Consider the following 27,975-nt stretch of genomic DNA (forward strand, 5'->3'; position numbering starts at 1 on the left):
TTTCTTTATTTCTGCAACAGACCAGAGAGCCCTGCCAGAATAATCCAACTGTAGACCAGTATCCTAACTTTTATATAAAGGCATGCATATGAATATGATACTATTGTAACTATTCCAATAACTAAGATATGTCTTACAGGTATGAAGTTATGCAATTCTGTTGGTTACCTCCAGAAAAGAGACCAACAGCGGAGGAAATTCACAGGCTACTGACTTACCTCCGCATGCAAAGTCAGAAGGAATGTGAAGATGACTTTGAAATCAGATGGAATGCACTGAAGTCCAGCAATAGCAACCGGCAAGCTATTGCAAATAATTCATCTTTTCCAATTCTGGAGCATTTTGTTGCTGAGCGACTGAACCAGGAAATGGATGATATCCTCACAGTTACAGAAACAAGTAAAGGACTAAACTTTGAATATGTGTGGGAAACCGCTAAACTAGACCATTTTGAAGACCATGTGCAGGGAACTGATGGGCCGAAAGTAAATTACCAGAGCATCTTCTACCCCACAAGTGCTTTTGACAAAAGCACTTTCTCAATAGTTCACTCTAATTCAGATGATAAACTGACCAGAAAAGAGGCTGATGGAGGTCTCCTTGCTACATCGGGGATTGTTCCTGTATTCAATGCCCATTATCCTTCAGTTGGAAGTGAATACTATATACAGTTAGAGGAACAAAGTGAAACTAACTTAGTTGCTGTTGAGAATTCAGAAAATGCCAGCAAAGGAGCCCCTCCGGATTCTGAGTCTTTTGTTATTCGCAGAGACTCCGGGGACGAGTTGAGTACTGACGTTGATTTCTTCCCAGGTCACAATCAAAACTTGCAAAAATCCGAAGTAATTGAGACCATGCTTGGTTCCTACGCCTCTAGCTGTACTGAAAGCCCTCGCCACGATAATATCTTTTATGACCATACCTTAGGTGAAATGCCATTTAATAAAGGATACATAAACACTGAAGGGATCATAATGCTTGATCTCCCCAAATTGAGTGAGACTAAAAGAAAAAGTACATCTGGTTTAGTTTCAAGTAAAGAAACTCCTATGGAGTCTTTAATTCACCAAACTATACCACTTGCTGCAAACACGTCTAGTCCCATTTTGAAAGACAAAACAGATATAGTTTACACAGAAAGCATCAATAATCATGACAGTTTGGGATTACTCCAATCTGATCAGCTGTTTTCGAATTATCTTTTTCTGAAGGAAAATAAACTTCTAAATGACTCACCCACAAGTGATGCCAGCAATGCACTGAAGGTTGGCACTTTATCAGACTTTAGTGTTGCCTCTGCATCACACATCACTGCTGACAGTGAGAAAACTCTAGAATTAACTAATCAAAACATGCAATTATCCAATTCTCAACAGCATGAAGCTGCAGGCAGTGTTGCTAAGCAAGTTAGTCCACAGAGTGGATCGTTGCAGCCTCTGTTAGAAAATAAACAGGACCTGTGCATTTTTTTAGATGAGGATAAAGCCTCATCTACTTGTGAAGAACAGCAAGTTTACCAGGAGTTAGATGAAGGATGTATACTATATGATAACTCAGGGTTAGGATGTAACACTACTGATGGCTGCATCTCTAATTGCAATATCACTTTTCCTCACGAACACTGCCAAGAGACTGCTCAGTGCAGTGGAAGTGCTGCTGCTACCATGTGCAATAATGCCAAAAAGCACCTTTTTGCAGAAGATGTAACCCCTGAAGTGGCAGAAGAAAGTACAGCTGTGGTGACTATGCCAGAGTTGATGAAGCATGTGAAAGTTTTAGAAGTTGACCCTGTTCCTCCAACTCTTGGCTTACATGTAGTCACATCACATGAAGACATCTTAAAACGACCACTGCAAGACGTCAACAAAACACCAGCTGTACATTCACTGCCTGAGCCCATGTTGAAAACATTAGAAACCAGTCCCCAATCTGAACCTCTGGGTCTTTCTAAAAGTGTAGAATTGGCTTCAGTGCATTTTGTTCACTCTCCAACAGAGATCCTAAAAACAATAGGCACCAATCCTCAGTTGGAAGCCTCCAGTGCATCCAAGAATGTTGAGGTGTCAGCTTCCATTGCTTCAGGGCATTCATCAGTTGACACGTCAGCAATACTGGAGACTGGTGATGTGCCTGAACCTTTATTCAGTCGTTTTGCAAATGCTGAATCTAAGAATTCTGTGCCTTCCTCAGATTTATCATATCAAATTAGTCCCGCAGAAGAAGATAGTGCATCTTTCTTGCATATCAATTCAGAACAGTCTACAGAAACACCAGATTCTTTGGATTCACTGGAGATGCACAGGGTGTTGGGGTCATTAGAAACACAAAGTACAGTTTCTCAGAAATTAAAACCACCTCAAAAACAACCCGACAGTGGCTATGAAACTGAAAATCTGGAATCACCCGAATGGACGTCACAGTGCTACAATGCAAGCATGTCTCCCACCTCAGCTGCCCTGGATGTTCCCACTGATGAGTTTGCTAGCTCTTTACCCTCAAATCCACTTATCATTGTATCCAAGGAGGAGGTCTTCCCCACAACAGAGATAATTAATGGGGACAGACCCAAAGAAGCCTCAGATGCATTAACTAATGGTCACCAAAATTCCCATAGAGACTCTGCTTATTTTTCAGACAATGATTCTGAACCAGATAAAAAAGTTGAATATGAGAATGCTGAGAGGACTAATGAAGAAACTCATCTTGACAGTGCTACTGATTGTGAAGTTAATCAGGCTATTGCTGACCATTGTGACAAAATGTCAACATCATTTGACTTTCATGATGCACTGTCAGTATCAGAAGAAAACTTGTTTAACAAGAATAAAGAGTCGCCAATTTTTTGCTCAGATCATGGAGAATTTCCAAATTGTTTTAAAACAGGAACCTGTGATAGAATTAATAGTGTGACCAAAGATGAAAATTCTGATAAGTGTTTGGATAATTTGGGTGTAACAGTCTCTGAGTCAGTGACCATGCCAGAGATTTTGTTTAACGTCCCAGACATCACTCAGTTTTCCGAAAATATGAAGGAAAACTTTGGAATAATTGTTGAGAAGGATATTAAAAAACCGTTGTCAAAGAGTAATGAAGGAGCTAGACTGAAGGAACCCGATGTTGAAGGACGCTACCTTGGCAGGCTTGATGCATCTGAATTCTTTGACCTGTCAGAGGAACAAGATGGCATGGAGGCTGATGAAGAAGATGAAAACAGTGATGATTCAGACGAAGACTACAGAGGCTATTCTATTAACAGCCCCAGTTCAGAGAGTGAAGATGATGCAGCACATCCTGTACCAATAGTTGTGACTGAGAATGATGATGGAAAATCCCTCAAAAGTTTATTGAAGGACTGTAGACCCAGACCTCCTGATCTCCTAAATGCAGATGTGAGAAGGAAGCAAGTGAAGAAGATTGTGTCATTTTTTGATGATGTCACAGTCTTTCTGTTTGACCAGGTAAACACCATTGAGTGAATCATTACTCCCTTTTTTCCCAATTTTTGTACTTGTTAATGGGAATTATAATTTGCAGCTGTCATCCCCCATTTAAAAAGCAAGAGATTTCTGATCTACTCTGCTAAGAGATGACCTTGTATTTGTAACTAAGGGAATGCTTTACTGAATGGAATGTAGTCAAGTTGATCATTGATGTTGAGATGGTGCTTGTAGGCCTCAAATAATATACTTTCAAACTGTAGATGGATAATTAATGACTGACTGCTCCCTCTCACCAATTACACACAAAATTGCAAGAGTTTATAAAAGTGCATTCCAAATACTCCTCCTTATCCTCCAGACAATCAATGCATGATCTTCGCAATAATGGACCACAGCCTGTATTCCAGTAATCTTAACCTGACAGATCTCTGAGAGCTCTACAATTCTTCACTTTGGTTACTTTGCTTCTCCCTTAGTTTGATTAGTCTATCTTGATGGCTGTGCCTTCAGCTACATCAGCTCAGGAATTTCCTTTCCAAGCCTTTACTCTCATCTCTGTCCCTTCCTTTCTCTTTTAGACTGCCCTTAAAACCTATCTCTTCAACCAAACATTTGGCCACATGTCCTAATACGTCTATGTGGAGAAAGTGAGGACTGCAGATGCTGGAGGAGGTTGAACAGTTCATCAACTTTACTAACACTTTCCACCCCAACCTCAAATTCATCTGGACCATCTCAGACACCTCCCTCTCCTTCCTGGACCTCTCCCTCACCGTCTCTGGTGACCGACTAACCACAGACATCTACTATAAGCCCACTGGCTCCCACAGCTACCTAAACTACACCACCTCCCATCCTACCTCCTGTTTAAAAAAAAAACATCCCTTCTTCCCAATTCCTCTGCCTCGGCTGCATCTGTTCCTAGGATGACCAGTTCCACCTTAGAAAATCCCAGGTGGCCTTCTCCTTCCAAGATCGCAATTTCCCTTCCCATGTGACCCCCCCAGCGCATATCCTCCCACACCACCGCCTTGAACCCCACCTTTCTCAATGCAACATGAACTGAACCCCTCTAGTCCTCATCTTCCACCCCACCAACCTTTGTATACATTGCATCGTCCTCTACAACATCCAAATGTACCCCACACCAGAGATATATTTCCCTCCCCACCCCATCGGCATTCCAGAGAGGCCATTCCATCCACGACTCCTTCATCAGGTCCACGCTCCCCACCAGCCCACACCCCACTCCTGGCACCTTCCTCTGCCACCTTAGGAATTGCAACCTGTGCCCACACCACACCCCTCACCTCCGTCCAAGGCCCTAAAAGATCCTTCCACATTCAACAGAAATTTACCTGTACCAATGTCATCTACTGTATCCGTCGCACCTGATGTGGTCTCCTCTATATCGGGGAGACATGATGCCACCTTGCGTTTCAGAAAACGTCTCTGGGATAGCCACACCCACCAACCCCACCGCCCCGTATCTGAACACTTGAACTCCTCGTCCCATCCATCAAGGACATGCAGGTCCTGGGCCTCATCCACTGCCAACCCATTACCACCCAACACTTGGAGGAAGAGTGCCTCTTATTCCGCCTTGGGACCCTGCAACCACACGGAATGAATGTGGGTTTCAACAGTTTCTCATTTCCCCTCCACCACATTATCCCAGACCCAAACCTCCAACTTTGCACCGCCCTCCTGACCTGTCCATCACCTTTCCCATTTATCTGCTCCACCCCCCTTTTCGACCTATCACCTTCTCCCTCACCTTCATCTACCTATTGCTTTCTCAGCTACCCACTCTCTCATTTATCTCTCAGCTCCCAGCCCACAAGCCTCGTTCCTGATAACGGGGTAATGCCTGAAACATCGATTCTCCTGCTCCTTGGATGCTGCCTGACATACTGTGCTTTTCCAGCACCACCCTCTCGACCCCTATCGCCTCATGTGGCTTGACATTGATTTTTTTTGTTAATGCTGTTGTGCAGCACTCTTTGGACGATTTACTATTAGTAAAGATACTTTATAAATGGGAGTTGCACAAGTAACGTAATTCTTCTTAGTCAAATGCCTGCATTCAATTGTTAGATACTGTATCTCAATCCTAATGCAAGCTACAAAATTACCAGAAGGGATGTTTAAGTAAATTAGTAATGAGTGACAACTGTTATTGAAAGTATGATTTTACAGCAGGCTGCATTAATGTATGCTATTATAATAGGCCAGAGTGGTGTTTCTGGCATTGTCAAGATAGCATTGTGGGGTATCTGTTTATGATTGTTCAGCAATTGCATTGATGGCCTATCTGTTAAAATTTTAGGAGACCCCTACCAAAGAACTGGGAGACCATTCAGCAGCAGAAAGCAGTCAGGTTTCTGATGGTGGCAGCCCCATCACATTAACTGGCTCCCATTTCTCAAGCAGGTTCTCAAACTCTGAGAGCTCCACTGATGAAGAAGGTATGAATGTCTCTGTCTGGGTATAGCTGTGTTTTGGCATCGTGCTGAGGAGATGTACATGTATTATGATGTAAAATTATCACGGAGGTGTAAATTAATATCTCAAAATGGTTTAATTGTATGCATCTTTCCTCTGTGTCATTGCATTTTCCAAATAAAACCGTTAACCAAATGGTAGATTTAATCATCAGATATAATTTTTGTGACACTGCATGTATTGATGCAAATTTTTAAATTTACCTGTTCCTTTTTAAATATCCTATCTTGGTTTAAAGTTGATTTACACAGCTTAGCCTTCACTTCCCTATAATAATAATAATCAGCGATGCTTAAACACACCTTCCCAAGCAAGTCTAATTTTACTCATCTAACTTCTCAGTGGTCAACTATTTTATCTGTTCATTTCAACAAACTGAACTTTGGATTGTTCAGCCCACCCATCAGAACTGTTGTTAACATTGATTACTCTCTGTAATAAAAGTGAAAGGACTTGTTTGTGATAGGAATTTATTCAGAGCATTTCGAGAATCCCCTGTTCCTTTTAGAATTGTGTCAGGCCGTGTCTAATGTTCAGCAGCATGTCTAGGCCTAGACTTTGGTTTAGTACCTTCTTTGCAGGATGGTTAATGATTTTTTAACTTTTTAAACAGTGTTTCTACTCACATCACTTGTATTTTTCTGCTGAGCAATGTCTGATGTGACATTTTCAGCAAGTCACTTCTACCACCATAATCTTGATCAAAATATGTCTGATTGAAAAATCACTCTCTTTTCTCTTTTTTGCCCTCTTTATTTATTGATATTCCTTTCCAGCTGGATTCCCCATCTCTTGTCTTTGATCTACCACCACCAGCCCTCTCATTTGCTATCCCTTTGGAGATAACAAAGCTAAATAACTATAAGCGCATTTTATTCCAGTGTGCAACAAAAAAACAAAGGTTTTCCATTAAGAGATTGCTTTTTTAAGAGGGGCATCATTTCATAAATTGTAAGCCTGGTTCTAAACTTATTTATTTCATGAATACATCAATTGCAATTTCTTGGATTATCCTCTAACTATATTAGAATCCCTACAGTGTGGAAACAGGCCCTTCGGGATTCCTCCGGGTGCTCCGGTTTCCTCCCACCAAATAAAGATGTGCAGGTCAGGTGAATTGGCCATGCTAAATTGCCCATAGTGTTAGTGTTAGTTAGAGGGAAATGGCTCTGGGTGGGTTACTCTTTGGAGGATCGGTGTGGACTAGTTGGGCCGAAGGGCCTGTTTCCACACTGTAGGGAATCTAATCTAATCAAACAAGTCCACACCAACCCTCCAAAGAGTATCCCACCCAAACCCATTCCTCGACATTTACTCATGACTAACCTATGCATCCCTGAACACCAATGACCAATTCACCTAACCTGAACATCTTTGGATTGTGGGAGGAAACTGGAGCACCCGGAGGAAACCCACGCAGACACAGGGAGAATGTGCAAACTCCACACACAGTTGCCCGAGGCTGGAATCGAAAACAGGTCCTTGTTGCTGTGAGGCAGCAGTGCTAACCACTGAGCCATTATGCCGTAAGGAATATTATTCCTTTCAGTACTAACGTCCACTGCAACTTTGAAAATTACAGCCAGAACAAACATTGAGATCTTTGTAACTGAGTTGATTTGCAGATTGGATTTTTTTTTACATGAAACTTTAGCACAAAGCATTTTTTATGATTGGATCTGACTTATAGGCAATCAAATTGATGAATATTGCTATGTAGAATTAAATCAAAAAACTGCGTGATGCAGTTTTTACTCATTTCGACTTTTCCCTCTGCTTATACTGCACCTCTGGCTTTCATACTGCTTCACTCTTCTGCTCATTTCCTATGGTTATTCATTCAGTTCCAGAAAACTGAAGCAGCATGAATGGATTGACAGTAAAATGGATATGTAGGTCTAAAATCAGACGAGGTAAGATGAGAACTATGACCAAACATTTATTGACGTTAGCCTCAACAATGCACTGATTGGGTGACAATATAATTTGTCACCACTTTAACAGATTACCTCCTGATTACAGTTCCTCTGAATTATTGGATTTCAGCATAATTGTATTTTGTTCCATGAAGCCTAATGTGTTATGACCTGCTCTGTGCAGGGCACCTAAATTGGTTGAGGCATTAATCAACTCGGAGAAAGTGAGGACTGCAGATGCTGGAGATCAGAGTCAAAATGTGTGACACTGGAAAAGCACAGCTGGTCAGGCGGCATCCGAGGAGCAGAAGAGTCGATGTTTTGAGCATAAGCTCTTCATTCCTGATGAGGCATTGTCCATCTGCAATTGAGACAACCAAAACTCAGTTGTGCAACTGATAGAAAAGGGCAACTTGCATTTCATATTGCTCTTTTCACAAACTCAGGATGTCCCAAAGTGCTTTACAGGCAATGAAATAATTTATTAGAGTTACTGTCATATAGGAAATGCAGTAACCAAACTGCAGACAGCAAGTTTGCATAAACAGAGGACTTTAATGTGAATACCTAGATTAGATAAAAATTCTAACCCAGAAGCTGAGGGATGTGCTTATCCAGTCCTGCTAAATGTGTATTAAATCTATTTAGTTGAATGCAGGTGAACCAGTAATGGTTGGGATTCAGAAATGTTAAGCTTGTATTGTGGTACTTTACAAATAAATCCTAAACGTGAGTTGAGGTTGGCTCTACTTCTACCCTTCACCAACTAGTTTTCTGGAATTGAATATCTTCTGCAGAGTTGCACTTACAAGGAAAGGTCCCCCATCTTCATGTTTCGCTCAGTTTTTTAGAAACTCACTGATCAAAATATTGACTGATTCTTAGTCATGGATTCATAGCTCAAAAACACAGATTTATGCAACATATTGTGTTTCCTTTTTCAGGTGGTGGTTTTGAATGGGAAGATGATTTTTCCATGTCGTCTTCTGAGTCATCATTTATCACTCAAACATCAAATCACCTGGCTTCCTTAAAACCGTCTCCTTCTCCCTCCTCGAGATACTTTTCCCCTCCACCATCCTCCCGGGCCTTGGAGCAAAAGTGGACAGATATGTCGTCATCATATTCTCGTTTCTCTATCACGCCGTCCAATATTGCCAGCTTCTCTCTCACTCACCTCACTGATTCAGATATCGAACAAGGAGGTAAGCCTTATTTTCATAAAGCTATTGGTTATTCCTGTACTTTTTCATGAATCAAGTGTAATTAAACTTCTGTTTTGATTAGTATCTTAGGGGCTTGAGTCTTGTGTCCTTAACTCTGGTCTTTCTATCTTATTTATAATCAGTGCTATTGTAAATTTTTGTCCATTCAGAAGAGTTGGACAAATATGTACAGAGGAACCTCGATTATCTGAACGAGTTGGGCGGGCACTTTTTCGTTCGGATAATCGATTATTCGGTTAATTGATTAAATGCCTCTCCCCTGGGGTTCGGAGTTTTTAATGTCTGCTTCCAATTCAAGAGACTGCAGCAACACACCACGCATGAGCCACTGTCCATCCCCGTCCAAAGTCCCTGCCCACCCCCAACCCTGTCCAACAGTGCCCCAGGCCCCCATACCTGTCCAGCAAGACTGCTTCTGCCGCCTTTGTGAGGTAAGTCTCCAAATAGTGCTCGCAAACGTTTTACTGCACTTTTTGACAGGTTCCACCTCTGCCCTGTACAGGACAATGTTGGTCAGATTATCTGGGGAAGGGGGAGGGTTTAGGGAACACCCCACTGTAGAGCTCCAGGGAAAGTGTGGGGAGAGAGAGAGGGCACGGGAGGTCAGTCATTTAGAGATGGTGCCTGCTTTAATCACTGTAAGCAAAAGATAGGATCACTGTTGGAAATATGTCTTTGATGTAATGTTTCTATTGGGACCTTGAGATCTCCTTCGGATCATCAAATTTTCAAATAATTGGTATTCGGATAATAGAGGTTCCTCTGTAGTCGTAATTGGAATGGGCTTGAACTTTTGTGGGAAACTAGAGTTGAAAAGGAGCTGTAATTGATGAGATGAAAGTATTTGTGGTGGGGAGTTCTGTCCAATTTTCAAGGAAGCCTGATCTTCTCTGTCACCATGTTGACCGATCATGAGCAATCCAGATATCAGGAGATGGAAAGGAATTGATAGAAGAAATCTGACTTTATTGCAACAAGCTTCATTTCGACAATTGTGACACTTAAGTGAACTAAGTGAACCCTAAGACTGGTTTGTCTAATTTATGTAGTCATAGAGTGGACAGATGTATTAAATCGATCCCATTAAACCCTAATTATCGTTGTTGTGTGCTTTTCTTGTGGGAGGTCTTTGTTCATTTTTTCAGTATTTTAAGCTTTCATTCTATTATAGGCACATTGAAATTATCTTGTAGACTTGATGTTTTCTTGTAAATGCACAATTACTAATTCAAAAAACTTTTGTCAGTCAAGGTCTGATCTGTTTTACTTCCAGCAATACCACATAAGGTGAATGAGTCACTTTTACATGACATAGGCAATCAGCTGTTATGCTTTGGGGACATACAGGAAGCACATTTGTTGCTAGATAGAGCATTTCAGCAAGTTTTAACTGTTCATGATAATGCATAATTGTAAATTTGTAGTTAAGACTTAAATTGATGTTGAAGCAGCAAGCATCTGAGTACATCTGGCTTCAGTAACTTAAAAGAAAGCAACAAGGTCATCAAAGATTAAGATGAAATAAAAGGGCGAGCTAATCTAAGGCGGTAGCAGACAGTTTTTGTTAAAATTCACACATCAGATTATAGTCCAATAGGTTTATTTGGAAGTACTAGCTTTTGCAATGCTGCTCCTTCATCAGGTAGCTAGTGGGGCAGGATCATAAGACACAGAATTTATAGCAAAAGATCACAGTATCATGCAATTAAAGTTATATATTGAACAAACCTAGATTGCTGTTAAGTCTTTCATCTTTTAGAATGGGTTGCAGGTTTCAGTTCATTAATATGTAAATTCCAGAACTACTTTTAAGTCACATTCTTGAGATAACTTAAGGTTTTATTAAAGAAAAGTGACGTCTCAGCTCAAACAGTGTATTAAAGGTGTAAGGTTAGAGTCTGTCTGTGTCCCAATCTGGAGTCAGATTGGTTCTGTTTCCAAAGTAGAAATTTATAAAATGTTACATGGATTGACTGTCTGCAGGTTGTGTGCTTTTTGAGCAAAAATAGAATCCTGCAAATGCAAATTCATCGTGTGTGTGTGTGTGTGTGTGTGTGTGTGTGCGCGCGCACATTCACGCACATGTGAGGGAAAGAAAGTGTGAGTGTGTGCATGTGAGTGCACAGGAGTGTGTATTTGCGTGTGTGCATGTTTGGTAGAGTTTTTGTTGACCAGTTCAGTAGTAAATATAACTCCTGTTGTACTGAGTTGCTGTTAATTATGTGCAGCACATTGCTGAAGGTTATTGTGATTCTAATTTGCCTTTTATTGACATGTTCTGAGATGGCAGGATTTCCCACCCTGCCACTCAGTGAAACAATAGACAGTGCCTCCTGGCCAAACTGAGTAACCAACCCTCAATGCAGTATCAGTCGGCTGGCGAGACAAGGTTTCTGCCTGTCTTTCCAGAGAAATCCAATTTCCCCGAGAGCTGCAGTCCAGTGCAATTGGCTGGCAGCTCTGTGGCCCCAGTAGCAATTGTAATAGCCCGAACCGGACTTACGAGAAGTTCCCACGTTCTAAATTCCTGAGTCCCTGACCAGGTAAATGCAAGGGATTTAGTAGCGGCGAAGGTGATTTGGTGTCCAGATGAAGTAGCCAAGTGAATGGCCTGGGGGGGGACAGACCTTGAAGTAAGGGGATGAACAATATGGAAATCAAACCCTTGCCTTCCCATCTAGCCTCTCCCTGTCCTCAAATTTAAGGCAAATAATTATCTACTTAAGGGCTTGATTTGGGGTTAGATCAGATAGGATGCCCTGGGTCTTGCCCAAACCTCTTAAACTTGCAGGCACGCTTGGGTGGGTAGGAATTATAGGTGTCCCACGTGATTATACTTTATGTCCACTGAGTTAATGCAATTATGTTTTCAGGAATGCAGAAACATGATGTTTAGAAAAGTTGAACTTTTAACTTAGTTACAAAATAGAAAAATAAATAACTAAGATTTTGTGCCTAGGTACCTTTGTACCTAAGATGATGCGAGGATGTGTGACTTTGTACACTTTTCACTGTACCGTCTATAAATCTAATTCTAAAGCTACATTACAGGGAACACCTGTGCTCTGCTTTATATTATCTGGATTTTGTACTTTTAAATGTGAAACAGCTCATATTTCATCTTTACTTTTTTCGTATTGGAATTGTTTTCTGTCTCAAAATGTTCTGTTATATCTTTTTCAATTGTAACTTTTAAGTGACTTAACCTCTCACCACGGAATCCAAATTCAAAGCATCAGAAATATTCATAATAAGAGAAGGAAGGCTGATGTTTCTCTTGAGTAAACTGATGTCCCTTACAGAGCAGAATCTTAGTCGTTTATCATACAATCAACAGAAGCTTACATCAACAGTTCACTTCTGAATTTATTTATCTTTCCCTCAAAGGGATTAGCTAAAGTATGCTTTTAGAAGGCCTGGCTAGATGTTACAAAATCGTTCTTTATCAGCAGTGAAACAAGGCACTTAGGCCCCAGACTATTTATGAGCAATACCAAGGAGATCTGCTAATATTTTATAAATTTCATAATTCAAAAGTTAACATTTACGTGAATTAAAGTTGCCCCCAAGTTTGTGACACTGACTACAGAACATGCTCATGCAACATAGACTGGGACTGCCATAGTGTTAAGGGTTTAGATGGAGAGGAATTTAAGTGTGTACAAGAAAATTTTCTGATTCAGTATGTGGATGTACCTACTAGAGAGAGTGCAAACTTGACCTACTCTTGGGAAATAAGGCAGGACAGGTGACTGAGGTTTCAGTGGGGGAGTACTTTGGGGCCAGTGACCATAATTCTATTAGATTTAAAATAGTGATGGAAGGGATAGACCAAATCTGAAAGTTGAAGTTCTAAATTGGAGAAAGGCCAATTTTGATGGTATTAGGCAACAACATTTGAAAGCTGATTGGGGCAGATGTTCGCAGGTAAAGGGACAGCTGGAAAATGGGAAGCCTTCAGAAATGAGATAACGAGAATCCAGAGAAAGTATATTCCTGTTAGGGTGAAAGGAGAGGCTGATAGGTATAGGGAATGCTGGATGACTAAAGAAAATGAGGGTTTGGTTAAGAAAAAGAAGGAAGCAATATGTAAGGTATAGACAGGATAGATTGAGTGAATCCTTAGAGTATAAAGGCAGTAGGAGTATACTTAAGAGGGAAATCAGGAAGGCAAAAAGGGGGCATGAGAGAGCTTTGGCAAAGACAATTAAGTAGAATCCAAAGAGTTTTAACAAGTACATTAAGGACAAAAGGGTAACTAGGGAGAGAATAGGGCCCCTCAAAGATCAGCAAGGTGGCCTTTGTGTGGAGTCGCAGAAAATGGGGAAGATACTAAGTGAGTATTTTTCATCAGTATTTACTGTGGAAAAGGATATGGAAGATATAGACTGTAGGGAAATAGATGGTGACACCTTGCAAAATATGCATATTACAGAGGAGGAAGTGCTGAATGTCTTGAAACGCATAAAGATGGATAAATCCCCAGGACCTGATCAGGTGTACCCTAGCTTCCCACAGAGTTCTAGAGAAGTGATTACTGGGTCTCTTGCTGAGATATTTGTATCATCGATAGTTACAGGTGTGTGCTGGAAAACTAGAGGTTGGCTAACGTGGTGCCACTGTTTAAGAAGGGTGACTAGGACAAGCCAGGGAACTATAGACCAGTGAGCCTGATGTCAGTGGTGGACCAATTGTTGGAGGGAATCCTGACGGACAGGATGTACATGTATTTGAAAAGGCAAGGACTGATTAGGGATAATGGCTTTGTGCGTGGGAAATCATGTCTTACAAACTTGATTGAGTTTCTTGAAGAAGTAACATAGAGGATTGATGAGGGCAGAGCAGTAGATGTGATCTATATGGACTTTAGTAAGGCGTTTGCCAAGGTTCCCCATAGGAGACTGGTTTGCAAGATTAGATCTCACTGAATACAAGGAGAACTAGCCAATTGGATACAGAACTGGCTCAAAGGTAAAAGACAGAGGGTGGTGGTGGAAGGTTGTTTTTCAGACTGGAGGCCTGTGACCAGTGGAATGCCACAAGGATCAGTGCTAGGTCCTCTACTTTTTGTCATTTACATAAATGATTTGGATAGTTTACAGATTACACCAAAATTGGATGTGAAGTGGACAGCGAAGAGGGTTATCTTCGATTACAACAGGATCTTAATCAGATGGGCCAATGGGCTGAGAAGTGGCAGGTGGAGTTTAATTCAGATAAATGTGAGTTGCTTGCAGGACTAATACACTTAATGGTAAGGTCCTAGGGAGTGTTGCTAAACAAAGAGTGAAGGTTCATAGCTCCTTGAAAGTGGAGTCACAGGTAGATAGGATAGTGAAGAAGGCGTTTGGTATGCTTTCTTTTATTGAGTACAGGAGTTGGGAGGTCATGTTGCGGCTGTACAGGACATTGGTTAGGCCACTGTTGGAATATTGCGTGCAATACTGGTTTCCTTTCTATCAGAACGATGTTGTGAAACTTGAAAGGGTTTAGAAAGGATTTACAAGGATGTTGCCAGGGTTTGAGGATTTGTGCTATAGGGAGAGGCTGAACAGGCTGGGGCTGTTTTCCCTGGAGTGTCGGAGGCTGAGGGGTGGCCTTATAGAAGTTTACAAAATTATGAGGGGCATGGATAGGGGAATTAGGCAAAGTCTTTTCCCTGAGGTCAGGGAGTCCAGAACTAGAGAGCATAGGTTTAGGATGAGAGGGGAAAGATGTAAAAGAGACCTAAGGGGCAACTTTTTCACACAGAGGGTGGTACGCGTATGGAATGAGCTACCAGAGGAAGTGCTGAAGGCTTGTACAATTGCAACATTGAAGAGGCATTTGGATGTGTGCATGAATAGGTAGGGTTTGGAGGGATATGGGCCGGGTGTTGGCAGGTGGGACTAGATTGGGTTGGGGTATCTGGTCGACATGGGCGGGTTGGACTGAAGGGTCTGTTTCCATGCTGTACATCTCTATGAATCTATAACATTAATGGAAGCGGTTGCAACTGATGCAACTAATTTCTGTCATCAAAGGTTTGCCTATGTCTCCTGTTAATTTACAAAATGCATCCTGCATCTGTTATTCTGAAGTGTTATGTCTTTAATTCAGGGGGATTATAAATAGTCAACTGTAGGAAATGAAACAGGTGTGGAACCTAAGATAAATACATTTTCCTGGCTTTTATTTCTAATCAGTCATACTGTTTTCAATGGCAGATATGCAAGTAAACAGGTTGTGTTCCAGCTGTGGTCACTGTGACATTTAGTGGGATTTACATTTGCTGAAACTCAAGCTCATACTTAATATAAAAATGTCTCTTGCTCTATTTCCTTGCTGCTGTTAATCCGTCAAATTGCACAATGGCTATTTCGAAGAGTGTGATATGCTTTTCTAGCCAGTATCCTTTTCTCTGAGACCAGGAACTCTTCAGAAAGGAATGGCTCTCTATTCTAGTTTATTTGAAGGGCCTTCTTCTGTGGCCGCCTTCTGTGTTGTAATTTTCATTACAGCAGTGTCTTTCAGATCCAGTTCATGAGCACTCGTCTATTGTCATTTTCAGGTAGTTGTGCTCATTGGACAGTTATTGGCTACTTTTTTAACTGGACAGGTTATTACCAAGTCATTTTGTAGCAAGGTTATGTGACGTTAATGTAACAGTGTGAATCAAACACATGTATGGATGTGAATTCACCAGCTGTGTAGTATCTGCAGTAGCATTTGAGCAAGCAGTAATAATTTAGGCCCTCAGCATTTCCCCACTCTCTCTCATTATTTAAATCAAAAGTAAGCTAGAATTATCTCTCCATATAATTTTTTTCAAAAGGTAAAGCAGAAAGGATCAGCTTCCACATGAACCACTGATATGTTGTAACTGGTAGTGATAAAATCCATTTGACAGTGATCCAAGACTTCTTCAGCCAGATATCAACAAGGTCAAAGTCATAATTTCTTTTTGTCTCTGGCAGCCAGTTCCTTAACTGAAAATATAATTCCTGTCAACCTCCCCAGCTGCTGCTTATGCTGAAAGTGGTGATGTGTAAACTCTCAAGTTGATTAGACTCTGGACTGAGAATTTCATCATCACATATTTAGTGCACTCTATCACCAGGACCCCACTCAAGCATCCTGCATCATTGTCTGCACCAGAAACCCGTTTAAGTTCCACGAAAGATTGTAGATCAGTTTACCCCACTGGGAAAACATGCTCTTACAGATTTTTTTTAAGCTGAAGAACCTTGGTGAAGGATCTGGATCTATAATGCACAATAAATGGAGATGGATGATAAGGGAGATAAAACGATGTGAAACAGTAGCTTTCTGCGTCCTATCAATGGTTTGTGGTAGTTATTCAGTGTATTTCCTTTGAGGCAAGGTTAGTGAAAATGTCCATTTTCTTTTAAAAATAAGCATTTAATTAGTTTACTCCCTCCTTCCTGACTCCACTTCTAGCTTTGTAAGTTATGAGCAATGATAACACTTTATTGGTCTGTCCGTGAAGTTTAATGCTGTTGCAAATTCTAATGTTCGTCTTTATCCTTTTGTTCACAGGAAGCAGTGAAGATGGTGAGAAGGATTGAAGCAAAATGTGGAAAGAAGGGTGCAATTATTTTCGAATTTTTAAAAATAATTTGACACTTGACAGATCAAATCATTTCAGATTTACTTAAGATGGATGAATCGGCAAATCCACTTCTAAGAAAATGAATGAGTTGATTCACAATGTATAAAATGTTTCAGTTTTTGTGTTTGGTAAATTAAGGATATTGTCCTTGTTGGTTGCGATTAATATCACATCGAGATGGACATAAGAGAAGTCTGGGGGATGGAAAACCTTGAGGCTGTCAATGACACTACACTAGGCAATCTCCCATCGAATTTCTTACTGCTTTACGTGCAATTTCAGTTTGGCAAAACATAGGATTGTTAATTGTTCAATAAGATTTTTGTTCCCTATAAACTATTGCAATGAAGAGTTGAAAAGTTATCTAGTTAACTAGTACATGCTTGCTTTTTCCAGGGATAAGAGAGAATACGCAATATGCTAGATCTTATTCTTTGCCTCCTGAAGTTGTATTGGAGTTTCAAAGGAGGTTTTGTTCCAAAATCTGCATTATGCTATTGATGTAAAATGTGTCCAGTGATTTTATAGTTCTATAGTTTTGTAGATAAGCTCGTAATCATCTCCATTGCAGATATTGCTGTCCAGTATGGCAGTCTTGGATTCTAGTAGGAACATAGATGAGATGCCCGGAACATTGTTTTACAATTGTTATTTTCAGAGGCAGACTTTTAGCTGCATGCCTTTTGATAACTGTACTTGTTCATTTAAGACTGACCACAATATATGTACAGCAATAATGAAAGGGTTGTAGCCAGTCTGTCAACAGCTGTATGAATTCCATAGCACTGCTGAATTTATCTTGTATTTTAAACACTACAAATGACACAATTGGATTTGAAACACCCACATATGAGTGCACTAACTGTTTTTGTATGAGTACCTTCAAAAGTTGAGAAATGCAAATAATTTCAGGAATGTATCTTTATATAGTAGTAACTGATTATATGTCATATATATGTAATTTATGACTTTCAGTTCTAAAATTCTGATTACTCCTACTTTAGAGGGACACATGTTCAGAGGTGTGTTTCTCACAAGTTTATTTTTTGTAAGTCACTAATACCTCGTATTGCAGCCAGGAAGACCAGCTGTGGCCCATCTTTCTTCTCCTGTGGCTTCCAATAAATGACAATGTTGCACGTGTCTACACTTTCATCCACATTCCACCAGTTATGATGTTGGTGTTCATATACTTAAAAAGGTGTTGAGCTATGGTCAAGAGTGGTGTAACTTGTACATATTTCAATGTTGTGCTGAGTTTGGTGTATAGATGACAAAATAGTTGCACAAGTGTGGCACAAGGTAATGTACTGGGGTGGGTAAAACAGTAGTGCGTCAGTTATAGTGTTGACTTTCCTAGAGTGAACATTAGAAAAGAATGGAAAAGGTCTGTCTATTCAGGTACAGCATTAAATGCCCATTCAATTAGAGGAGTCCCAGCTATAACTCAAACAAAAAATGATTAAATCTGCTCCCCACAGTAATCAAAATCAAGCAGAACTGGTATAGATTTATTTTTAGCCAGATAGTATTGGGAAATATCAGCCAAGTTTTCTGTTAGTTGTTGAAGTGGTCCTTGTTCACTGAGTGGCAGTTTAACAGTCGCAAGGAATAGTCAGTGCTCAGAATGAATAACCATGTTTGAGATGTGAATATACAAAATATTTGCTATTTCTCCTCCAAATGTATTTCCATGTATTTTTAATCATGGAAGTGTAAAGCTATGCTAATAGTGTCTTGTTGTTGTTGCCTTGCCCAGGTTGACCATGTAGTTGGTAAGCATTGGAAGTTGTCTATTATCAGATGGCCCTGACCTTTCCCCATTATCCATGCGCACATGTATGCACTTCCAGCTGGGAGTATTGACGAATTATTAGGAATCTTTGCTCGGTAGTGTTTATTTCAGTCCAGGTCTGCTGTTGGTAGCTGTGTGTCACCTATCACTGCAAACAACCAACACTGGAGATATGTTCATGTCAAATCTTCAACCTTTTTGGTCTCAGCATTACTATTATTTATCTTTATAGCAGGGCAGATCCATTAAGAGTATTTTTCCTCCTTCAATTCACCATCCTTGTTCCTGTTTGTTTGAATGTAACAAATCTACCTAAACTAGGGAATCTTCTGGATGTCTAGTGCCCTATGGGAATAGAATTAGAGCAAGTCATTGGAGGGTGTAGGGTGTAGGAAGAGTGATGAAATCTGTTGTATCTTGCATGATTTTAGCGCAGGGAGGTTGAGATTTTCAGGGCATTAAGCTGTATGACAGTTTTGAGCTCAAGTAAACCTCACTGTTGTGAGAAATCAGACTGAGGATCTAGTTATAAACATTCTTTCGTGGCATTTTGGCTTTCTTTGATAACTTAGTAAATAGGTCCTCATCTGAGCGAATTCACACTTGGCTGTGTTTGTTCTGAATGTCAGTGGAACAGTTGCAAGCAAAGGCATGCTAGCAGGGAATCAAAATTTGTGAGGATAATTGAGCCAGGGCCCAAGAGCATCTTCAAACTCTGAATTCTGAAGTTATTAAACTGTTTGTTTTCTGCCTCCTTGAGTAACTGATAGATGTGGAGTTCATAGTGCTCGGAGAATGACTTTCAGGAGTAGATCTCGGAATGTCCACCTTAATCCCTCCGTTTAAAGAGGGTGTATCTATTCAGAATTCCTAAAAGGGAATTCATTTGGGATATTCTAGATGAGTGGACTGTCTACTGGTGCAACAGTTTATTCATAAATTTGCTCTGCTTTGGAGCCATTGTGCTATTTCATCTAATGACAAACTGATTCTTTGATTTTGCAATTTACTATAAGTGTGTAGGTAGCTTTCTTGAATCAGAGAACGTGTGACTACTCTGCTTTTAGTATGCAGACACATTTCTGACACATTTCTGGGTGATGCTGGAAGGTTTTCAAAAAGAAAAAATTAATCAAAGGTTCCCAAAAACATAATTTTGCACAGGGTTCCCACAACTGATCCAAACTACAGGTTTGAAATATCATGGAAGATATTTTGCAAACTCCGTAAAGACTTAGAAAATCACATGGAACTCAATTCAATTCAAAAAACATTAAAGACTGATGTAGGACTGAAAACTGTCCTCTAGGAGTGGTTTTCTAGGAAGCAGATTAGATAAATGATATGAGCCCTACAGACTTCCTTAAAGGTAGAGATATCCTAGTGTCATCTGTTGGAAGGACCACTAGTTCAACCGTGGTGTATGTGGGTGGTGGTGAGTACTTTTATCTTGCTTGAACTAAGAAAGATATTTGGCAGAACAGGTGTTTAAAATGAGGCATTGGTCATTTTTCCCTCAATGATTCTCTAAGCCCTGAATCCTTAAAATGGGATTCATTGCAATTGTTGTAACTTCTGATCATGCAGGGTTTCAAGTATTTTTTGATTTACTGTTTAACTACTTAACTCCACTTACTGGTAATGAACATTGTCAAACAGAAGTAGTAATTGACTTTGAAGATGTTGAAAGCATTAAGTTAAGGGAAACTGAGATTGGATTTTTATCTTTTAATGAGCGGTAAGGATATAGCAAGTTTTGCAGAAAATCTGTAGGATTTTCCTGATTAGTTTCCTCAAGAAGGAGGATAAAGCAAATGGATGATTTGAAATGTCAGCTTTGCCACTAATGATTGGATTTCCATACTGCTCAGAATTGAGATCTGAGCACTGAAGTTCAATGCCTGACAGTACATAAGTGTGATGGACAATGGACCAGCAATAGATTTGAAGAAGCTAATGCTTTACACCTGAACGTCCCCATGTTCTTTAGATACAAAATAATAGTTTTCTAAAAATTCCTTGAATTGTGAAAAATATTGCAATTGTTCTGTAACTCTTCAGTTATCTGTGAGGGAGCTGTTGCTAGAAGTATGAATTCCAGTTGAGCATGTGAGTGGGGAGTATGTAGTACCGCCACCCAATAGTAACCTCTACCTTTCAAGCATTTGCAGTGCTTATATCCTCGTGGTATTGTCCCACACTATCTAAATACTTAAAATGTTAAATTTAGGAAATGTCCATGAGCCAATTGTGACCAGTTGTTGGGAAATTAGTGCCTCTGTGAATCAGAGGCTATCTGTGAGGATACTAAAAATAATTGCAGTATAATTGTCCTTTATGAATAGATCCAACTGCACTTCATCTCCTTGTTTCAAGAGTTCAGCAAAGAAGTACATATTTGATATGTGGAAATTATTATTTCAATCTTTGGATTGTGTTTCAGTTTGTAAAACTTCACAGTTACTGTTTACATATTTAAATACAAAATACAGCGTGTTGATTTTGTACTTGTGGTTTCAGTCCTGTGCAGTCACGCTCTGTCTCTCCCCATCCCTCACCGCCCCCCTTCCCCCAGTGACCTTGTAAAACGACGCAAGTTTGTTCAACAGGTCATGGGATAAGTGTAACTTTATATTGAGGTTAGGTGTATCGTGACATGTGTGTCAGTTAGAAAAACTGTTAGTTCATATGTTGTTTTCAAACTAGTGAACTGTATATTTGAAAGTGAGGGGAGCACCTGTTGAATTTGGATTACACCACTATACCTCATTTGTACATGCATATATGTTGCAATGGACTACTCCATTACATTGCTGAGGTACTGTGCAATATCATAACATTGAAAAATGATTCGTGTTCTCTAACAGCTCATGACAGCTTTGAGTGAAAAAATGTACAGAAGTATTTTCATGTTTCTTGTGAAAAGTACAGGATCTATTTTTACCAATCACTCAAAAAAAATGCCTATTTATAAGCCCAAACTCTCCAGAACCAAATGTAGAAATAATCTAGGGGGAAAGAAACTTCATCTAAGGGGACTCAGAAATCCAAACTCTTAAAGGTATGATTAAGGTGAATGACATTTTATTCTATATTCTTTATACAATACAATATAACGGTAACTAATTTGTATTGTTCAGTTATGATGGCAGTCAAAATCCTTGTGTCTTTGTTTTCCATTACTAGTCAGATAATTTTTTTTTGCTGAGATGCGGAAGTAGCAAAAGGCATCTTGCAAATAGGAACGCTGTGGTTCTTTTAATATTGTCCTCCACCTAATGGTGATTTATTAAACAAACCACATATCCCCAATATCTTTGGCAGGCTGAAGAGCTGCCAATAAAACACTAGTGCAATTACTCTTCCAGCTATGTGTGCAGCAGCTTTATTTGGTGCTACACATCATGAATTTTAGGTTTCAGGTTCCAGGTTCCACTTGTTGGATTGTTCAGAACAATTTGGGTATTTTGTTTTTTTTATTCAAATAAATGTTCACTTGGTTCCAAACTCCAACAGTACTGAATATTTTCAGAATGCAGTGCCGAGGATGATCTGTAAAGTTGCTAACTTATTAAAACAAACTGCAAATATAGGTTCCAGCATGTAGCAGATTTTGCCATGTAACTGCACACATTTAGGACGTTTTGAATTGAACAATACATTATGGTCCAACTGTGGTCTGGTTAATTCTGGGTGAACATATGAGCCATGGGATGTGCCTCAATGATCAAAAACTGCATGTTCCTTTTAAACATACTTTGCTGGAGGGGTTCGTGCTCGAAAATTATTTGTAAATAGTGAAACTATATCCCCAACCCCATCCCATTTAAAATTGAAAGTTGTGCATACTTATTGTCAATAGTAGCCTGTTCGACATTATTTTGGATCTACAAAATCATTGATGAAAATACAAGATTATTTTGTTCAATGTATTGCTTTATCTTGCACATTTGAGAAGTATAACTTAATGTTTGATGGTACTGGATGTATATAAGTGTTTAATTCTGTCTGTAAATGGGAAATGATGTAACAAAGTCATAGGTACAGGTTTCCTTTTGTAATTTAATAAATATATTATGAAATTGATTGCAAATCACAGTTAATGAAAAACGAAATCAGGTCACTGTCCATGAAATATGTACATTTTGATATGTAATATTTTTACTTTAATTTCCATGCATAGTGTAATTTGAAAAATTGTTTAATTTAAATGCACTATGTATATTTAATATTCAAAATAAAGTCAAATGAATTAATTTACATATTTAACTTTGTTCACCTTGGTATATTTTGATATTGTTACTGGTGAGTTGTGAATCTTGTCCTCTAATTTAGCAATTGTACCATTATTGCTATATCCCTTCTTGATACACACAGACTGGCCAGACAGATTACATACGGGTTTATGAATTAGCTGCAGAAGTAAGCTGTTCGGCCCTTTTACAGCCTTCTCTGTCATTCAATACCATCATGGCTGATCTGTTTGTATTTCAAATTCCACATTTCTATCTACTACCAATAACCATTGATTCTAATATCTAACGTAAGTCTAACTGCCTCAGACTTAAATTCAGTGACTCCATCTTTACCATCTGCTGAAGCACTGTTCCAAAGTGTTTCAACCCTCTGAACAAAAGGCATTATTCTCATCTCTATCCCCAAAGGGTGATCTTAATTTTAAAACAGTGCCCCTAGTTCTGGATTCTGCCAAAATTAAGTAAAATTTCAACATCCATTCTGTTAAGATTGTTCACGATCTTGCGTACTTCAATCAAGTCACCCCATTCCCCACCTTTTCCTCCGCTACATCGATGACTGTATCGGCGCTGCCTCGTGCTCCCACGAGGAGGTTGAACAGTTCATCCACTTTACCAACACCTTCCACCCCGACCTCAAATTTACCTGGACCGTCTCCGACTCCTCCCTCCCCTTCCTAGACCCCTCCATTTCTATCTCTGGCGACCGACCGACTCCCACAGCTACCTAGATTACACCTCCTCCCACCCTGTCCCCTGTAAAAACGCCATCCCATATTCCCAATTCCTTCGCCTCTGCCGCATCTGCTCCCAGGAGGACTAATTCCAATACCGAACAACCCAGATGGCCGCCTTCTTCAAAGACTGCAATTTCCCCGCAGACGTGGTTGACGATGCTCTCCACCACATCTCCTCCACTTCCTGCTCCTCCGCCCCTCCAGTCGCCACCAGGATAGAACCCCACTGGTCCTCACCTACCACCCCACCAACCTCCATATACATCGTGTCATCCTTCGTCATTTCTGCCACCTCCAAACAGACCCCACCACCAAGGATATATTTCCCTCCCCTCCCCTATCAGCATTCCGGAAAGACCACTCCCTCCGCAACTCCCACGTCAGGTCCACCCCCCCCCCCCCCCCCCACCAACCCAACCTCCACTCCCGACACCTTCCCCTGCAACTGCAAGAAATGCAAAATTTGCGCCTGCACCTCCCCCCTCACTTCCCTCCAAGGCCCCAATGGATCCTTCCATATCCGTCACAAATTCACCTGCACCTCCACACACATCATTTACTACATCCGCTGCACCCGATGTGGCCTCCTCTACATTGGGGAGACAGGCCGCCTACTTGCGGAACGTTTCAGAGAACACCTCTGAGACACCCACACCAACCAACCCAATGGCCCCGTGGTTGAACACTTTAACTCCCCCTCCCACTTCACCAAGGACATGCAGGTCCTTGGCCTCCTCCATCGCCAGACCCTGACCACATTACGCCTGGAGGAAGAGCACCTCATCTTCCGCCTAGGAACCCTCCAACAACAAGGGATGAATGCAGATTTCTCCAGCTTCCTCATTTCCCCTCCCCCCGCCTTATCTCAGTCCCAACCCTCTAACTCAGCACCGCCTTCATGACCTGCAAACATCTTCCTGACCTCTCCGTCCCCACCCCCTCTCTGGCCTATTACCCTCACCTTAACCTCCTTCCACCTATCGCATTCCCAACGCCCCTTCCCCAAGTCCCTCCTCCCTACCTTTTATCTTAGCCTGCTTGGCACACTCTCCTCATTCCTGAAGAAGGGCTTATGCCCTTCTCCTGCTCCTTGGATGTCGATTCTCCTGCTCCTTGGATGCTGCCTGACCTGCTGCGCTTTTCCAGCAACACATTTTTCAGCTCTGATCTCCAGCATCTGCAATCCTCACTTTCTCCTCCCCCATTTCTGTAAACTCCGGGGAAATAAGCCACTCTGTCTAACCTTTCCTCATAAAATAACCTGCTCACTACAGGTATTAATTTGTTAAATTGCCTCCAATGCATTTAGATCCTTTTTAATTGAGTTACCAAAACTCTGCACAGTATTTGAGATATAGTCTTACCAATGCTCTATATGACTTGACCATAAAATCCTTTTATGTTTAGTTCCTCTTGTAATAAAAGATATTACTCCATTTCCTTTCATCACTATTTGCTATACTTGAAAACTAACATTTTGGACTTGTGCACTAGAGTAGCAGGACTGCGTTCAGGTTTCTGAGCCTGGAACTTGTCCACTCCCATTTGCTTTCTTTTCTCATTTTTTGGCTTTGCTGTTGTTAGTTTTTTTGGGGCCTTTTGTGGTGAGGTCACGGTACAGCAGTGTGAGAATGACGGCAGCGTGGGCTGCAAGTCCGTGAGTCCTCCCAATGATCAGGAGTGGTGACGACAAAGCTCATCCCAGTGATCGGAGGTGTCAACACCGGGTGCCTAGATTGGAGGCTGAGCATAACATACACTTTTTATTGAGATGGGACTTTTAAGATCTGGATGTTTCTCTTTCCTTTTTGGCTGTGTTTATGATGTTTGCTTTAATCCTGTTTCTCGTAACTAAGATGGCGCAGGACATAGACAATTTTGTACACTTTTCATTATGTGTACTTAGAGTCCTAGAGATGTACAGCATGGAAACAGGCCCTTCAGTCCAACCCATCCATGCCAACCAGATATCCCAACCCAATCTAGTCCCACCTGCCAGCACCCGGCCCATATCCCTCCAAACCCTTCCTATTCATATACCCATCCAAATGCCTCTTAAATGTTGCAATTGTACCAGCCTTCACCACATCCTCTGGCAGCTCATTCCATACATGTACCAACCTCGGCATGAAAACGTTGCCCCTTAGGTCTCTTTTATATCTTTCCCCCCTCACCCTAAACCTATGCTCTCTAGTTATGGACTCCCCGACCCCAGGGAAAAGACTTTGTCTATTTATCCTATCCATGCCCCTCATAATTTTGTAAACCTCTATAAAGTCACCCATCAGCTGCTGACACTTCAGGGAAAACAGCCCCAGCCTGTTCAGCCTCTCCCTGTATCTCAGATCCTCCAACCCTGGCAACATCCTTGTAAATCTTTTCTGAACTCTTTCAAGTTTCACAACATCTTTCCAATAGGAAGGAGACCAGAATTGCACACAATATTCCAACAGTGGCCTAACCAATGTCCTGTACAGCCACAACATGACCTCCCAACTCCTGTACTCAATACTCTGACCAATAAAGGAAAGCATACCAAACGCCGCCTTCACTATCCTATCTACCTGCGACTCCACTTTCAAGGAGCTATGAACCTGCACTCCAAGGTCTTTTTGTTTAGCAACACTCCCTAGGACCTTACCATTAAGTGTATAAGTCCTGCTAACATTTGCTTTCCCAAAATGCAGCACCTTGCATTTATTCTGTATTCCTATACTTGAGAACACCTGACAATAACTTCTAATTCTAGAACATCTAGTTCCCTCTTCACTTTGGAATTCTGCAGACAATCTCCATGAATATATATTTTGTATTTATCCATTGTGCCCAAGTGAGCATTTGCACGTTTGTCTACATTATGATCCATCTGCCAGGTTTTCGCACGCACATTCTTGTATCCACCACAATATCTTTTCCTATCTTTTTTGTCTTCTCCATATTTATATACCATGCTTTTGTTTCCTTCCTTTAAGTAATTAATATATATTCTAAAACGTTGAGGCATCGACTCCTGTAGGACCCCATTCATTAATATCCTGCTAATCTGAATAAGATCAGTTTATGCATGTTTCTGACTGCCAGCCAATATTTCATCCTTGTTAGCATGATCCAGTGTGTGCCTCTATTTTATGCACCAGTCTTTTTAATATGATACTGTCAAAAGCTTTCTGGAAATCCAACTACAATACATCAATGAGCTCCCATTATCTACACTGCATGTTGTCACTTGTTACTGTGCCCAGTTATTGATGAATTCTGACAACTTCCCAATGACAAATGTCAACCTAACTGATCTATTGTGTTCTGGAAGATAACCCCTCAATTCCAGGGAGAGAGGTATATTTGCTATTGTCTGGACTGATGCTACCTTTCTTGAATCTAGCAACTTCTGGAAATTTAACACCAATGTATATAGTACCTCTTTTAAGAGTCTGATGAAGACCATCATGACCTGAGGTCATGTCAGTTAATAGCAACATCAGTTTGCTCAGTACCAGAAGCAGTGATAATCAAAAATGGAAGGGAGGGAAAGAGGAACTCAGCAAAATTGCACTGGAGTTACTGGTTGACAAGTGTGATGGACTTCTTCAAAGGGTCTGAAAAGAAGTGAGACAGGTTTAATTTTACAAAACTCCCTTGATTCTGGGATGGTCCCTTTAGATTGGAAGGTAGTGAATGGATATTAAACACTGCCTGTTTAAAAAGAGAGACCAGGCAGGAAAATACAGGGCAATTAGCTTCACATCTTTCAAAGGAAAATGTTAGGAGTTGTTAAAGAACTTAAAACAGGCCACTTGGATAAGGTCAAGTTAATCAAGCAGCGGTAATGTTTTGTGAAAGGAAAATCGTGTGTCGCCATTCTATTGGATTTTTTTTGATTTGAACATGTACTATAGACAAAGGGGAATTGCTGGATGTAGTGTATTTAGGTATCCAGAAGACATTTGATAAGTACCACATCAAAGGTTATTGCATGAAGTAAGTGCTCGTGGTGTAGGGGTCACATATTGACATTAGTAGAAGATTAATTGACTAATAGGAAGTAGGAAGTAGTTATAAATGGGTGGTTTTTTGAGTTTGTAACGCAAGATGATTGGTATGCCAAAGGGGTTGATGCTGGGAACTTAACTGCGCACAATTTATGACTTGGCTGAAGGGATGGTAAGCATGATCACCAAATTTGCTGATGACACAAAGGGAAGTTAGGTGTGATAAGGATATCAGATGGTTATTAAAAATGTTGGTGATTTAATGAATTGGAAAATGTGAAATTATGCATTTGGCAAGAAGAATTTTAAAAACATTTTAACGGTCAGCTTTGAGATGCAGATGATCCGAATGTGATTCAGGAACATCAAGTAATTTGGAAGGTCCATGATTATAAGTCTCAGCTTTTCTCAAAGCTGAGAAATAAATATTCAGGGTATGTGACTTTTCAAAAGGCATAGGCAGGAAGGACAGGATGGTTGGACAATATTGATGGCACCA

The 27,975-nt window shown here is 40.5% G+C and overlaps 1 protein-coding gene across 1 annotated transcript in view; it reads left to right on the top strand.

Moving 5' to 3' along the window:
- The window catches only part of lmtk2 (lemur tyrosine kinase 2), a 157,552-nt gene extending 134,794 nt beyond the window's left edge, over positions 1–22,758 (top strand). The window contains exons 11-14 of the mRNA XM_072559819.1: positions 140–3,458; positions 5,770–5,908; positions 8,806–9,066; positions 16,627–22,758. Of these exons, the coding sequence (XP_072415920.1) occupies positions 140–3,458; positions 5,770–5,908; positions 8,806–9,066; positions 16,627–16,655 (3,748 nt within the window). The 3' untranslated portion in view covers positions 16,656–22,758. The remainder of the gene's footprint in view (positions 1–139; positions 3,459–5,769; positions 5,909–8,805; positions 9,067–16,626) is intronic.
- The last annotated feature ends 5,217 nt before the right edge of the window (positions 22,759–27,975 follow it).

This window comes from Chiloscyllium punctatum, chromosome 40, assembly GCF_047496795.1.
Source record: "Chiloscyllium punctatum isolate Juve2018m chromosome 40, sChiPun1.3, whole genome shotgun sequence".
Classification (NCBI taxonomy): Eukaryota; Metazoa; Chordata; class Chondrichthyes; order Orectolobiformes; family Hemiscylliidae; genus Chiloscyllium; species Chiloscyllium punctatum.